This window comes from Manis javanica, chromosome 10 (genome assembly GCF_040802235.1).
Source record: "Manis javanica isolate MJ-LG chromosome 10, MJ_LKY, whole genome shotgun sequence".
Classification (NCBI taxonomy): domain Eukaryota; kingdom Metazoa; phylum Chordata; class Mammalia; order Pholidota; family Manidae; genus Manis; species Manis javanica.
The window spans coordinates 107,795,130-107,809,810 of NC_133165.1; the positions used below are offsets into that span (position 1 = coordinate 107,795,130).

At 54.4% G+C, this 14,681-nt stretch overlaps 1 protein-coding gene across 4 annotated transcripts in view; it reads left to right on the forward strand.

Annotated features, from left to right (window-relative positions):
• The window catches only part of TOM1 (target of myb1 membrane trafficking protein), a 37,431-nt gene that overhangs the window by 12,807 nt on the left and 9,943 nt on the right, over nt 1–14,681 (forward strand). For all 4 annotated transcript variants that reach the window (XM_017667555.3, XM_017667556.3, XM_037007056.2 and 1 more), the window contains exons 2-10: nt 2,567–2,651; nt 5,177–5,255; nt 6,151–6,300; nt 6,641–6,775; nt 6,918–7,064; nt 9,516–9,632; nt 11,912–12,045; nt 14,165–14,198; nt 14,584–14,677. In XM_017667555.3, the coding sequence (XP_017523044.3) occupies nt 2,567–2,651; nt 5,177–5,255; nt 6,151–6,300; nt 6,641–6,775; nt 6,918–7,064; nt 9,516–9,632; nt 11,912–12,045; nt 14,165–14,198; nt 14,584–14,677 (975 nt within the window). The remainder of the gene's footprint in view (nt 1–2,566; nt 2,652–5,176; nt 5,256–6,150; nt 6,301–6,640; nt 6,776–6,917; nt 7,065–9,515; nt 9,633–11,911; nt 12,046–14,164; nt 14,199–14,583; nt 14,678–14,681) is intronic.

Consider the following 14,681-nt stretch of genomic DNA (forward strand, 5'->3'; position numbering starts at 1 on the left):
GGACGACTAAGTCTGCCGCCCCAGGTGACAGAGGGACGGATGTTGCTGATGTGTGCCTCCTGAAGGGGAGCAGGTTCTGCATGTTTGACTGGCCACTGCCCCCTGAACTGCCCAAAGGAGAGCCCAGCCCGTCTGCTCAGAGGGACACTTATCTGGCTCTCTTTGGTTTTTCCTCTGTGTCTCAGTTAAGTATGTGAGTCCCCAACGGTGGGGGTTGTGACACAAAGAAGCCACACTTGGGTCATAATTGTGAAATGAAAGAGGCCGCCTTTCAGCCTTTTTAAAGGGAGCCCTTCCTCATCCCCTCACCCAGCCATAATCTAGGGAGTAAAGCAACGTGCCCTGCTGCTGGGCCCCTGTATGGGTGCCTCAGCTACCTGGCCTGTGTCCTGGGCCACCCTAGTTTCCATCTGGCCACAGGAATAGAGGCGGCACCCAGGGTGGAACTGAAGTCAGACCAGTTTCAAAACCAAGGTCACAGAAACCACAGTTTAGGGAGCTGACAGTGCTGGCCAGCCCAGGCATTGTCCTACAGGATGGGCCTGCCTGCCCGGCTAGAAGAGGGCCCTGCCCTATCATATGGGTAGGCCTGGGCTCAGAGCATGCCTCGGCCCCTTTGGACGCCATAGGGTGGGGACCATGTCTGTCTGGTCCACTGTCACATCCCCAGTTGCCAGGGCAGGTCTGGCCCATCAGTAGCTGCGCAGCAAGGGAGGGTCACTCAGCCTCCCTGAGCCTCAGCCGCCTGTGTGGGCAAGGGTGCTTCCCATGCAGGATGGCTATACAGTCACTGTTCCGTCGGGCACTCGCGGTCTATGATAGATGCTGACGGCACTGTGCCGGCAGGTGTGTGTGCACTCCACGCCTGGAGCCAGGTCTGGAAGCCAGAGGAGACAGCTGAGATGGAGGGGATGTGGACAGCCTGTGCCAGGGCTCATGCTCTGAACCTTAAAGCTCTGAACAAGTATTGTCACATGTAGGGTAAAATGCACGTGTGTCTGACACAGAAGCAGGAGGAATATGCTTGATAGAACATTGCCTAGAAAGAGCAGGGGACAAAATTGTGTGCGTACACTGCAGTAGAACTTATGAAACTGCTCTGCATGAGGATGGAACCTGGAAGCATGCGGAGGGGAATGAGAGCAGGTGGTGGGTTTGAGGGGAAGGGATGCACTTGAAGTTCTAAGAGTGTTGTCTCCTCCCATGTTCATCATCTGCCTACTGCCGCTCCTGCTAGAGTACATGGTCCTTGCTAGCGGTCCCTGCCCTGAGCAGATCTTCAGCAAATGGCCGCTGACCCAGGCCTTGGCAAGGGCCCAGCAGCAGGAAAGCCTGGCCTGACCCTGGGCCCGGAAATCTTACCCTAAGAATCAGTACAAGCTGAGCTAGAGAAGATGATGAATACAACAGATGCCACTGAATCATACACCTTAAAATGACTATTTAAGTTACGTGACTTTCACCTCCATTTGAAAAAAACTACCACCACCACTTACTGAATGGCTGTCCCATGGTGGGTACTGTGCGGATGCCTAATTGGCATCGTTTTCACTTCTGGGGCAGTTCTTTAGGGTGGCTTGGGGCCGCCAGTCAGCAGACAGAAACTAGCAGGAAGGGGAAGGCCAAGGCCGGCCACCTGCTGGTAACAGAGTCCAGATTTAAACTACACTGTGTCCTTTGCTTGGTAGATAAAGAATATCTCTGGGGGATTTGAGAAGAAACTGGTTACAGTGGGGTCTCTAGGGATGGAGATGGGGGAGATAGATTTACTTTCCACTGTGTGCCACTTTGGAACATCTTACATTTGGTCCATGTAAGTGGTTACCCAGTCAGAAGGTACTAGGAAATCCAGAAGGAACATTTCATTTACAAAAAGAAAACAAGACGCTCTCTATATTGTGTCAAAAAGAAGCATTCTGAGACCAGGCCCACTGGATTCCTGCCCCTTTTCAGTAGACTCTGAGCTGTGGCTTCCTCAGTGGTCAAAGGGCAGTGGTTCTCCTGGCCTCACGTGGCTACTACACAAATACAGTGACATCCCCAAAACACAGAACCTGCGTTATTCCACTGTGCAGAGGTACGTGGGGTGGTCGCACCACAGAGACAGAAAGTACAGCAGTGGTTGCCCAGGCCTGGGGGAGTGGAGAATGGGGAGTTAGTGTCTAATGGGGATGGAGTTTCAGGTCTACACCTGAAAAGAGTTCAGGGGACTGCTGGGGGTGATGGCTGCACAACAGTGTGAGTGTCCTGAATGCCACAGAGCTGTGTGCTTACAAACAGCTAAGATGTTAAATGTTATGTGTATTTTAACACAATAGAAAGAAAAAATAATAACATAAGAGACAAAAAGCAGCAAAAAAGGGAGGGAGTGGGGGTGAAAAAATGAATTAAATGACAAAAGGGGACAGTGTAGGTAACAGCACACAGCCTGGCTGAGAGCATCTGCAGCCCGCCCTCCTCCCCGCCTCTCCCCACACACCCCCTCCCCACACACCCCTACGCCACTATTTGAGTTCCGCCGCCTGGGCCCCACATGCACCTCTGTGTCTCCGCTTCTCCTCCTCAGAGAGAGCTACCGATGGCTCCCTGCAGAGCGAGGACTGGGCTCTCAACATGGAGATCTGCGACATCATCAACGAGACCGAGGAAGGGTAAGGGCCCCGGGGGGAAGGGGCACCAAGGGGAGGGACTCTGCAGGGCAGCGTCGGCGCCACACCTGCCTTCCGCAAGAAGCCCCATCGCAGCCCTTCTGCAGCACAAAGGTAGACCCTGCTTGTGGCCCTTGGTGCCGGGGGCGCCGCAGAGGTTGTATGAGCCCCACCCCAGGCAGGAACAGGGCCTCTTAAACATGTGGAACCAAGATCCAGTTAAACCCTGTCATCAGATGGAGGAGAGGCCCGGAGCTGCTGGGGCTCAGCCGGCCGCTGGCCCCTGGGCACTGCCAGCCACACAGCCTCTCTTGGAGGCATTCCAGCCAACTGGACCTTCCCAGGACATCACCTAGGACAAGGCCAGCTGGCTACTTCTAGCATTAGGAGTTCTATGTTCTGTGCACTGGGGACTCTGGCTTTCTCTACCAGCAGGAACAGACTTTGATTTGCTTAATATTTGAAACCAGCAGGGAGGTCAGGAGAGAGCAGCAAAAGTGAATTGGAACTGAGAGGCCAGTGGACATTGCCTTTGCCAAGTGTTTCCAGTGAGCAGGTCCCAGCATCCCTCTCAGCACCAAGGAGTCCTGCCAGAGCCAGGGAGGTGTCACAGTCCTGGCTCCAGACCCCCTATGGGCCATCACTGACAGGCTGAGTGACCTTGGTCAAGTCAATTTACCTTCCTAGATCTTTGTCCTCAAAGGCAAAGCTCTTTAGATCTTTCCACAGTAAGCTCAAGGACCTGAGGGGAGCAGAGAGGATGTGGGGTCACTGTCCTCAGGCAATCCTGGGAAGGACAAGGAGGGCTGTGTTCCAGGCACTGCATGAGGCACAGGAGCCCCAACAGTGAGCCAGGCAGATGTGACCCTTGGCCTCACTAAGCTTGTCATCTGAACGTTAATCTCTTGTTGACTCCCGATTGGGTGTGGCCTCCTTGTCCTCCACTCTGTGTGCCTGGCAGAGTCCTAGTCCCCGCAGGCCCACAGCAGGGGCACACATGGCAGCAGGACTCCCGGTGCCATGCCCTTCTCTGGGCTGCGCCTCAAGTGGAGACAAGCCCCAGTAGAGAGCTGAAGCGGCCACAGTGAGTGACTAAGCCCGGAACAGAAACCAGCTTCCCCAGAGGAGCCTGGAGGCCATAACTGCCCCAGGGCCCTGGGCTGGAAGCTGCCCTCACACTCCTGGGACATTCCCAGCCTGTCAGGCTGGGCTGTGTCCCTTGCCCTTCATGTCCTGCACATTCTCCCCATCACAGCCCTGATAGGCCTCCACGGCTCCGCCCCTGGGCAGGGGTTGCTCCCAAGAAGCCTTGCCGGCCACCTAGGCCAGGCTGGGGGACCTGTTTCTGGGTTCCCGACTCTCCTGCCCTGCCTTGAACAGAGTCAGCACTGACAGTCAGCTGGAGGCCCCCCGACAGCAGGACGCACCCAGATGCACTCACTGGCCTAGGAAATGTCGCTCGTGTTCCTGCTACATGCTGGGCTCCCGCAGCAAAGGGTCAAAGAGGGCTCTGTCCCTGCCCTCCAGGAGGTGTCTTTCTCAGCCAGGCAGTCAGACCCGAGTCTGTGCCTCGGGGAGGTGGAGGCTGGGAAAGTGTCATGGGCCAAGTGCATTTTAGCTAGACCTTTGCCAGGCAGACCTGGAAGTTGGGGGGATACCAGGCTTTTAGGCACAAGCAGTTGGAACTGTATTAAGCTCCTGTGCAGCACCAAGTGGCAAGATGCAAGGTCTGCACCCCTCCAAGGCCCCCAGGGCTCCCCCACAGGTGTCCCTGGCCACGCCCTCTGCCCTCCCCCACAGTCTGCATGGCCTCCTTCCACCTCCCCACCCCAGGGCCCTGCGTCTACCTGAACCCCTTCCCCTGCTCCCCTCAGCTGGCTCCATCTCGGTCACCATGCTCAGCTGTAATGCCACCTCCTCAGAGACTTCCCTGACCTTCCTCCCCCACACTTACTTGCTTTTACCGTGGGACCCCCTCACTTCCCTCATTTATGTCGGTCCCCCTGGAATGTGTGATCCTCAAAAGCAGGACCGTGGGGTCTTGCTCACCAGTGTGTGGTGCCAGCATACATGGGTATTTAATAAGACTTGAGTGGAAGCATGGGTAGAGAGAGGACTGGCCAGGATGGGGTGTTGGCACTCTGCCTATAGGCTATTGGTTCCTAAACTTAAGTATGTATAAGCACGCAGATACCCTGAGGGTGGTTTAGGGGCTCCAAGGTGGGGGCCCGGGGTTCTGTATCTTAACAAACACACCTTCCCACAAAGGGCTTCTGGGACAGGGGGTCTGGGGCCCACCCACTGCGAATCACTGCCCGGCATTCACAGTCTGCTGAGTGGATCTGAGGGCCGGCAGGCAGACTGTGATATGATCAGACCCTGGACACTGAGCAGACAGAGGAGGCCTTGGAGGGCAGGCGGGAGCCATTCCCTTGTCCTGGCACCTCTTCAGGTGGTGCGGGCGCCCTCCCGTGGCTGGTCAGGAGGTTCCACTCCTGAGCCCTTCCTTCCTCTGTCCCTCTGCCCAGTCCCAAAGATGCCTTCCGAGCAGTGAAGAAGAGAATCGTGGGAAACAAGAACTTCCATGAGGTGATGCTGGCTCTCACGGTGAGCACCCTGTCTGTCCGTCCTTCTCTCTGTCCGTGGGAAGCCCAGGCCCAGAGGGACTGCCAGCCACCTGGGGCTCCTCTTCCAAGGGCTGGGAAGGAAAGGTTCATGGGCAAAGTGTTCTCCTGTCTACTGTGCTGGCAGGCGTGGAGTGGCAAGAGAGGCCAGTTGGAGAAGTTCTCTAACCTACTGGCATGGGGACAGACACGCTGAGGCCAGAGAGCCTACTGGGGGACACCGAAGCTCGGTGAACCCAGGCCTCTGCAGGGCGCAAAGCCTGGCAGGCCAGAGGGGGTGCTGTTGGGCACTTGGATGCCCTAAGAAATGAACATTAAAACAAACACAGGTGGCTGAGGACAGCCCTCACCCATAACAGGCAGCGCCAGGCATGAGTGGGCACCCTGGCTGCGGGTGGATATGGCCGGGAGTGAGGACAAGGGCAGTGTGGGCAGCCTCCCCACAGCAGCACTACAATCCGGCAAAACTGAAAAGCAAAGGCACCTCCTGCTGAGAGTGGGAACAGGGATTGGGGTGGGAAGTTGAGCACCTTTTGCTTGGGCCACAGGGTCCCCATTAGATTGAAAGTGCGCTTTGCTTTCCACTTGGAGAGCCACCTCCCCTCTAGACTGTATTCTGCTGAGAAGCCACATCAGGCCAGGACTCTAACTGAGAGGCCTCTGGCCAGTGCACCGCCCTCTGCACCCCCAGCCCCACCCCCAGTGAAGCAGGCCCTGAACCCAGCATTGTCCCTGCTTCTCTGCATTCCGGGGCCTCACTTTAGGAAGCCCCATCATCTGCTCAGCCTTCGCTCTGGGATGTAGGCAGAGTGTGAGGGTGGGAGCCCTGGGGCTCCCCGTCCTCTGACAGGTGCTTACTGGCCCCTCGCGGCCTCCAGGTCCTAGAAACCTGCGTGAAGAACTGCGGGCACCGCTTCCACTTGCTGGTGGCCAGCCAGGACTTTGTGGAGGGCGTGCTGGTGAGGACCATCCTGCCCAAGAACAACCCACCCACCATCGTGCACGACAAGGTGCTCACCCTCATCCAGGTGAGTGCGGGCAGCAGGCGGGCCAGCCAGGGAGAGCCCGGCTGCCTCTCGTCCCAGGGGAGCGCTGCCTCCTGCCTTGGCCACCCTTTCCATTTGCTTCCGTCTGTTTCTTGACGGGGCCGTCTTCACTGTCTGCTAACTGGACGTTAGCAGTTAGGAGCAGGAGAGAGCAGTGTGGGAGCATGTCAGCTGTAGGCCTTGCTGGGGAGGGGGTTGCCTGGGCAGTGTAGTCAAAGGACCAGCCAGGGGAAGAATTTCTGCTCTGGAGGGATGGGCAGGAGGGCTCACAGAGTAGATGGTGAGCAGTGGTTACTGGCCATGTCCCCTTGTCCCCTCTCAGTCCTGGGCTGACGCGTTCCGCAGCTCGCCTGACTTGACAGGTGTGGTCGCCGTCTACGAGGACCTGCGGAGGAAGGGCCTAGAGTTCCCGATGACCGACCTGGACATGCTGTCACCCATCCACACGCCCCAGAGGGTAAGGAGACTCACCATGCGGGAGCAGTGGGAACGGGGGGCAAGGGTAATCCCCAGGCGGGTTCTGCAGTGGCTTCCTGGTGGCTACCTCCTGACTCCCTGGGATTCTTCCCAGCCTGGCTAATCCTCTTTTTGCCCTGTAGACTGTATTCAACTCAGAGACACCGTCAGGACAGAATTCTGTGGGCACTGACACCAGTCATCGAGGGGACTCCAGCCAGCACACCACCCCTCTGCCCATCACAGCCTCACTCCCCAACGACACACCCATAGTGCCGACCCCTGAGCAGGTAAACCAGCCTGAGGCAGAGCCGCCTGAGGCAGAGCCACCTGTGTCAGGACAGTGGGCCGAGCCATCCCCTGCACACATCAGGGAGAAGCCCCTGTCGGTATGAAAATTATTGTCCTGGAGCCTCTGCTCGGTCCCCACACCACCCCAGAAGCCGTGCATCTGTCTTCCTGTTTGAGAGATGAGGCTTAAACAGAGAAATTCACTCACCCAGGGCCGCGCAGCTCATCAGAGACAGTGAGGGGTTCAAGCTCCAGCCTGCATGTCTTCAAGCAGTCTCTGTCCTATTCCCCAGCTGTTCTCCAAACTGGTCTCCGTGGAGAGCTTCAGGCAGCACCAGAGAGAGCAAGTGCCTAGCAGGCAGCCCTTCAACCAGAGGAGCCCCACTTTTGTGGTTTGCTTATGTGCTCACATTAGATTTCATTTGAACGGAGGTTCTGGCTAACAACAGTTATCAAACATGCAGAAAAACGGTTTTTAAACCTTTGCATTGTACTTTGATGCTTCCCGTGAAGCCTCGAGGTTTGAAGTGTGGTGTGAGATCCCAGGGGCTGGAGCCCGGAGCAGGTTTCCCGGGGCCATGTGAATAGCACCGAAGGATCACGTAACCACCTGAGACTAGGTGGCACACTGACTCAGCTTCTTCCTCCTGAAGTGGGCCCCAGGAGGGCAGTCCACAGCCACGGCCAGCATCGGCTGGGTGCTCGGTCATTTTAGACTTAGCTGTTGGCGTATGGGCCAAGGCCTGGCCCTGGCAGGATGCCCACTTTTGAGCTACTTTACAAATTTCAGGCCTATCACATCAGCTAAGTGTAAAAGCTTACCTGTCGAAAGTGCTGGAGAGAAATACATAGATCTGTGATGGACATAAAAGAGAAACTTTGCAGTGTACCCACTGAGCTCTTATACAGTCATATTTGCATTTATTAACAAGTAAACTTACTAACAGCCTTTCACACCCTAAGCTATTTGAAGGGAAACTTCTGTACTTTGATATCTCACAGCAAGTTATAAAGTCACCTCCCAGTGTTCCAAATATCACTAGAACAGTTCCTCTAACTGAGCACATAATTGAAGGTACAAAAAAATGATACATTCACTCTGTGATCCAAATTTTACCTAATATGGTTATGATTTAACCAAGTTACCTGAAGTCCAACATCTGTGTGGATTAAGACTTTGATTATATCTAATGCAAGAAGGTTATTGCTAATCAGAACTGAGTAGTCTTTAATTTCCAAGTCCCTTTTTGTCTCCTGGGACATGTTAGGACTTGCAGGCATGTTATAATTGGGTCCCATCTGACCTGGACACACTGGGTTTGTGATCAGTAGTTTTTCCACACACTTCTATCAAGAACATTCATTTAATAGGCCAAATGTGCCAAACTCTTTGGGGGTTTTGGAAGGTGTCTGAAGTGTAGTCGACGCCTACCTGTGTCTGCACCATTTCTTCATCGTAAGGGCTAGGATAATGACATGTGCCTTGTAAGACCATGGTAAAGTTTAATTAGCAATGTACAGTAAATGCTTGGCACTTAGTAGGTGGTCAAAAGATGGTAACTTCTATCACAGGCATTATGAATTTATGTAGTGACATTCATATTCTGAAAATAACTAGGTCACATGATTCAGAATGTACCATCATTTACCAGGCCGCTTAATACCAGACTCATGAGCTATTCCATGACCAAACGGATCCCTTCCTGGACACCCACAGTGTACACAGTGTTCCCGAGGAGACTGTCAACACTCCACAGAGCTCCACAGCATAAGACACCGGACAGCGGCCGCCTCCCCACCCCTTTGTGTGGCGATTGTGTGACTTGATTTATACTGATTGCCCAAGCCATGACCTTGGGACCCTTTGATCCTTGAAAACCTGCTAATGTCCCTTTAACAAGGGCTGCATCTGAGTTTCAGACCCAAGATGTGAGGGGCAGCACTAGGGCTCAACCTTGGAAGAGCCTTGGACACCAAAATAGACTGGGAGCCAGGAGCAAGACAAAAGGCCATCCTCTGGGAGGACAGCGGGCGAGAGCCTGCCATCCTAGGGGGGAAGCGGGCCTGCCGGCTCCCTCACGTCCCAGGGGTGACCTGCCTCCAGGGCCTTGTTAGCGGCTGCCCTGGACCCCAGAGATGCTGGAGGCCTCCAGCCGAGCTCTGTGGCTCACGCACTCTCGACTGCTTTCCACAGGCCTCTCACTGAACGAGGCTTCCCAGTTTGGCAATGGTAACGGTTAGTCGCACCTCTGTGAGAGGGGCTATGGGGGTGCAGGGCAAGCCCACCCGGCCTCTTGATGCTGGGCTGTGGCTTAGGAGCCAAGAGAGGGTGCTGGCAAGTCGGGTCCTCAGGTGCCACACCCAGGACAGGTGGCTCCAGGCTCTGTCCCCTTGAACAGCAATGCTGCGGACCCCTGGCTTCTCTCACTGGGGCTGACGGCATGTTTCAGATCGGGAAGCTGCGCAGTGAGCTCGAGATGGTGAGCGGCAACGTGAGGGTGATGTCGGAGATGCTGACGGAGCTGGTGCCCACGCAGGCGGAGCCCGCAGACCTGGAGCTGCTGCAGGTGAGCAAGCGTCTGTCCCCAGCCGACTTCTTATTTGCACACACACGCTTCCTCTCCATTCACACTACAGTTTTCATGGCTTCCTCTGAACTCTGGTCACCATGGGAGATGTTAAAACCAGGGACTCTGGACTTTATCAGATTGGAATTCAGGGCTCTACAACACTCTGGTTTGAACAAAATAGCCCCTCTTGCTTCAGTTTCCTCATATCAGATTACTCTAATGATAGCCTTTATGTTACAGGTTTTACATGAGTAATAAATGAGGTTTTGCATGTAAAACGCCCATCCTGCGCCTGGTTCAGACAGGCTCCCTGTAACGGTATTGAGGAGAAGCTGGAAGGGGAGCTTTCTGCCCTCAGGGTACAGAGCTCAGCAGGCGGGGCGGAAAGCGGTGCCGGCCTTGGGAAGAGAGCAGGGCCCTCGGCGCTGAGGTGGGCAGGAGCTGTGGGTTTGCGCTCCTGTGTGTCACGGACATTCTCACAGTCCCACCCCCAGCTGGGAACCATTTGGGGGAAAGGCAACATCCCCGTAGAGGACAGTTCATAGAGGCACCAAGAAAGCTGGGGGACCCCAGGGTGCAAGCATAGCCAGAACCCACGAGGGGACAGAGTGCTTGGTGTGACTTCCTCATTTTGTATCAGTCTCCCACCAGGTCTCAGCCTCCTTGAGGGCAAGACTGTGTCATCCTCATCTCTATGTCCCAGCGCCTAACTGAGGTGCACTTGCTTAGAGGACCTTACCTTCCACAAGGAAGTGAAGGCAGAGTCTTGGAGTTGAACAAACACATGGGTGAGGGTTCATGAGAAAAGCTTGCATAAGTCAGAGCAGCAGGATCACAGTGGTGCCGTTGGTTTCATATGTCCCCGTCTAAGACTGTGCAAGTGAGAGGAATCCGCGCACTGCGAGGGCCGGAGCTGGCGGGCAGGGTTGACACAGTGACAGCTCCTAGGCACTGAGCATCCCTATAGGCCAGGCCCTGATGTGGATACTTGATGTACATTTACTCACTTAATCCTCTTCACCCACCCCTGTGAGGTAGGTACTCTTATTATCCCCATTTTACAGGTCAGCAAACAAAGGCAGAGAGAGATCAAATGGCTGGAAAAGAGCAGTGCTGGGATTTGAACCCAGGGGCCTGGCTGCTGATCTTCTGCTTTTGAAAGGGGCAGGCAGGGAAGTGGGAGCAAAGCCACAAGTATGTGTGGTCATGGGAGGAAGAGAAGGGAGGCCCTCCGGATATTGGACATCACTCAGGCCCGCCCTGCCCCATGCTAACGGTGGGTGAGGAAATCCCAGAAGGCCTGACCTAGGAGGGGGTGGGTAGCAGGGTCCAAAAAAGAAACTCAATATTGGGACAGTGCCTGGTCTTAATGGCACTTTTCTAGGAAAAAACTATTGGCATGTGGCCATGGTCCACAATGCCTGACAACTGTCTGGATGTTAAGGCCGTGACCCAGGCACCCGGCTACCTGGGGGTGGGTACTTGAAGAAAGGAACACTCAAGTCTTACAAATGAAAAACTTACAATGCTTTGGCTTTTAATTTATTTCTTTTTCCCAAACTAGTTTAAATATATGACACTAAATAAAAATTAGTCAGAGACATGGTGACTAATTAGGTGCAGTGTGAGGTCCTGAAACAGAAAAAGACATTAATGGAAAAGCTGGTGAACCCCAAATAATGTCTGTAGTTTAGTGAATAGCATTGTCCCAATGTTCATGACAGTTTCACAAAGTTGAGCTAAGGAGAAGCTGGGAGAAGGGTGTACAGGAACTCTACTGTCCTGACAACTTTTCTATAAATCTTAAATTATTCCAAAACAAAGTATTAAAAATAAATTAGTGAGGTAAAAATTCAAATTCAGGGCTGTGGGTAATAGTTGGAGTCTTCTAGTTCCTTTTGCATGTTTTGGTTACCAAAGAAGCCCCAGGACAGCCAGAGAAGTTGCCGTTTGTGCAGCCAGCCACCTGCCGTCTCAGGTGTTCGGCTAAGCAGACAGCAGCAGGAACTTTATTCTGAAGCCTGCACAAAGGCAAATTAAACCCGCAGTGCATTTAACAAGGTGCTCGTCCCCTGTGTGTTAACTGGCAGGGTAGACACTTGGGAGTGAGATCCAAGGGCTCATTTGTAGCACCCCAGAAGCTCTTCTGTGGGGCTTGAAGTCCAGTGTGGACACCTCCCCATCCCCCAGGGCACACCTAGAGGCCGGGGCCCATCCACCAGAGGTGACCGCACTCAGGCCAGTGGCTGCTCTGGTCTCACTTGCTTCCTTGGCAGGAGCTCAACCGGACGTGCCGAGCCATGCAGCAGCGGGTCCTGGAGCTCATCCCCCGAGTTGCCAGTGAGCAGCTGACGGAGGAGCTGCTCATGGTCAACGACAACCTCAACAACGTGTTCCTGCGCCATGAAAGGTAGCCTGCCCCCTCTCCAGCCTCTGCCCAGCTGCCCCATCCTATTCCCTCCCCTCTCATCACACCGGCTGGCCTTCCATCGTCTCCCTCTCAAACACCAGGCCGCCTACCCTCAGCTGGCTTCTCCAGTGCGGGCAGGAATGCTTGGCCTCCCACCACCTCCCATCTCCTTGCCAGAGTTTGCCCTGCCGCCCGTGGCCCTGCCTCCTGCCTCCAGCATCGGGAGACAGCAGTAGGTGGTGACTGAGGGTGTGGGTCTGCAGCCAGGCAGGCCTGGTCTGTCGTGCCTCACCCCACACTGCCTCCTGTCGGGCCCTGGGCAAGTTACTTACCTTCACTGAGGCTCTTTGACTGTAAGCTACACAGAGCATTTCTGGCTAACTAAAGTGGAAAAAGAATTGATTGAGAAATAGCCTTTCTTATGTGGATAGCTTTAGGATCCAAAGAAGAGTAAAACAGTGAGGCACCCTGACAGCAGGAAGCACGGATCCCAGAGTGGCCCAACGGTCTCAGGGCAGAAGCTCCGAGACCGTGTGCCCTGGGTATCGCCATCAGTGAGTGGGCTCCGCGTGCCCGCCCTCCTGGTATCATTCTATTCGAGAATTAGCCCTTCAGGAGAAACTCTAAGTAGCTCAGCGTCATTGTGCCCACCGGCTGGGAGAGGGCAGGGGCCCCATGCTGGCAGTTGCACCAAGATCATGGGAAATGGGGGACAGCAGTCCCCAGAGCGGCACTTAGGTGCTATTACAAAAGAAGGGAGAAGGGGTGCTGGGCCTGCAGAAATGACATGTCCACACTTCCTCTGTAAAACGCAGCTCACAGTGTCCCCTGCCCCACAGGGTAGTGGATGGTCCGGGCAGCAATGCCCATAAAGCCCCAGCAGTCAGTATCTGGTATAGGATACTGGTTATCCCCGCCTCCTCCAGCCCTTGTTTATCTTGTATCTTTAACATCAACAGACAGTGATTCTAAACCAGTTCAGAGAAGGGTGGGGTGCGGTAGGCCACAGCTGCCTAGGCTCTCCTGCTCGTTGGCCCAGCGGAATAAGAGTCCCCTCTCTGCCATTTCAGGGTGGCCCACAGCCCAGTCTGGGGTACCCGGGGCCCATGACGTCCACAGCCATCACAGCTGACATTTGCCTGGTACTTTCCAGGTCACTCACTCGTATTCAGTGCCTGCTTGATCCTCACATCTGGGAGGCAGGTCCCATTGTCACCCCTTTCTAATAGGCAAGGAGACTGAAGTTCAGAAGTGGTGTAGTTTGCCCACAGTCACACAGTGAGTAAGTGACAGGTCAGGATTCAAACTGATCAGACCACAGTATTCCTGAGCCACCTCACCAGCCCCTTGGCCTGACAGGGTAGTCTGAGTGGCTCTGTCCAGCAGTGTAGGAGAAGTGTCTTTCTTCACCCACTAGAGAGCCACTGACTTCCATATATTATCAAATATATGTTTTATAAAACTCTACAGCTGACCCTTGAACAACATGGGGGTTAGGGACACCAACCCCCATACACAGTTGAAAATCCACATATAACCTTTGACTCCCCAAAACTTAACTACTCATAGCCTGCTGTTGACCAGAAGCCTAATCAATAGCATAAACAGTTAACACATATTTTGTGTATGTCTAATATGCTGTATTTTTACACTGAAGTAAGCTGGCAAAAAGTTCAGAAGTGGTGTAGTTTGTTTCAGACTGTTGCACATCTCCAAAAATTTTTCCAGTATATTTATTAAAAATAATGTGTGTGTAAGTGGACGCGTGTCACTCAGGGTCAGCTGTACTTCCCTTTCTGTGTGCATTGCAGTCCCGTTTTCTTTTTTGTTCTGGTCCACTGCTGTTTGTTTAACACTGGTCATGACTAGAGTGGCCAGATAATTAATAATCAAATTGGAGCACTCTTGCAAGGGACAGAGGGGCACTGTTCCTGTTTCCCTGGGGAAGCAGGCTGGACCTGGGTGAACTGGATCTGTCCAGTGTAAACCAGGATGCCTTATCACCTGATTGTGACCCACTATGTTGATTTTGAGACCTGCAGCGTGAAAAGTTCAGCTGGAGCTGTGCTGAGGGACCCTTCAGTCTACCTCCCTGACCTGGGTCTTTTCTGTCTCATAGGTTTGAACGGTTCCGAACAGGCCAGGCCGGCAAGGTACAAGACTTCTCTTCTGTGACTGGACCGTGCCAGTGTTGGTGGGAAGGAGGGAGTGCTCACCTCCCTCCCCAGATACCCTGGGCAGGATGCAATTTCTCATCCAGGCTCACAGAGAAGGAAATCCCCTTCTCACTTTTTATGTCACTGTCCCTTTAAGGTAACCAAGATGCTGCCAGCAGCTGATGCCCCGGGGTGTTCCCAGCCTCCCAGGGGTGCAGCTGAGCTAGAAGCATGGGGGGGAAGAACTCCCTGTCTCCCAGTGTAGCTACTGGGGGCCCTGGTAACAGCTCCATGAGGAAACGCAGGCGCAGTGCTCCAGGCAGTAGGGAGCGAGGCTGCCAGCAGGCGGTGAGGGTAATGGTGGCCTCTCCCTCCCCCGCAGGCCCCAAGTGAGGCCGAGGCCGCAGCAGACCTGATCAACATGGGCCCTGAGCCGGCAGCCGTGGGCAACCTCTCCTCCCAGCTGGCGGGAATGAGTAA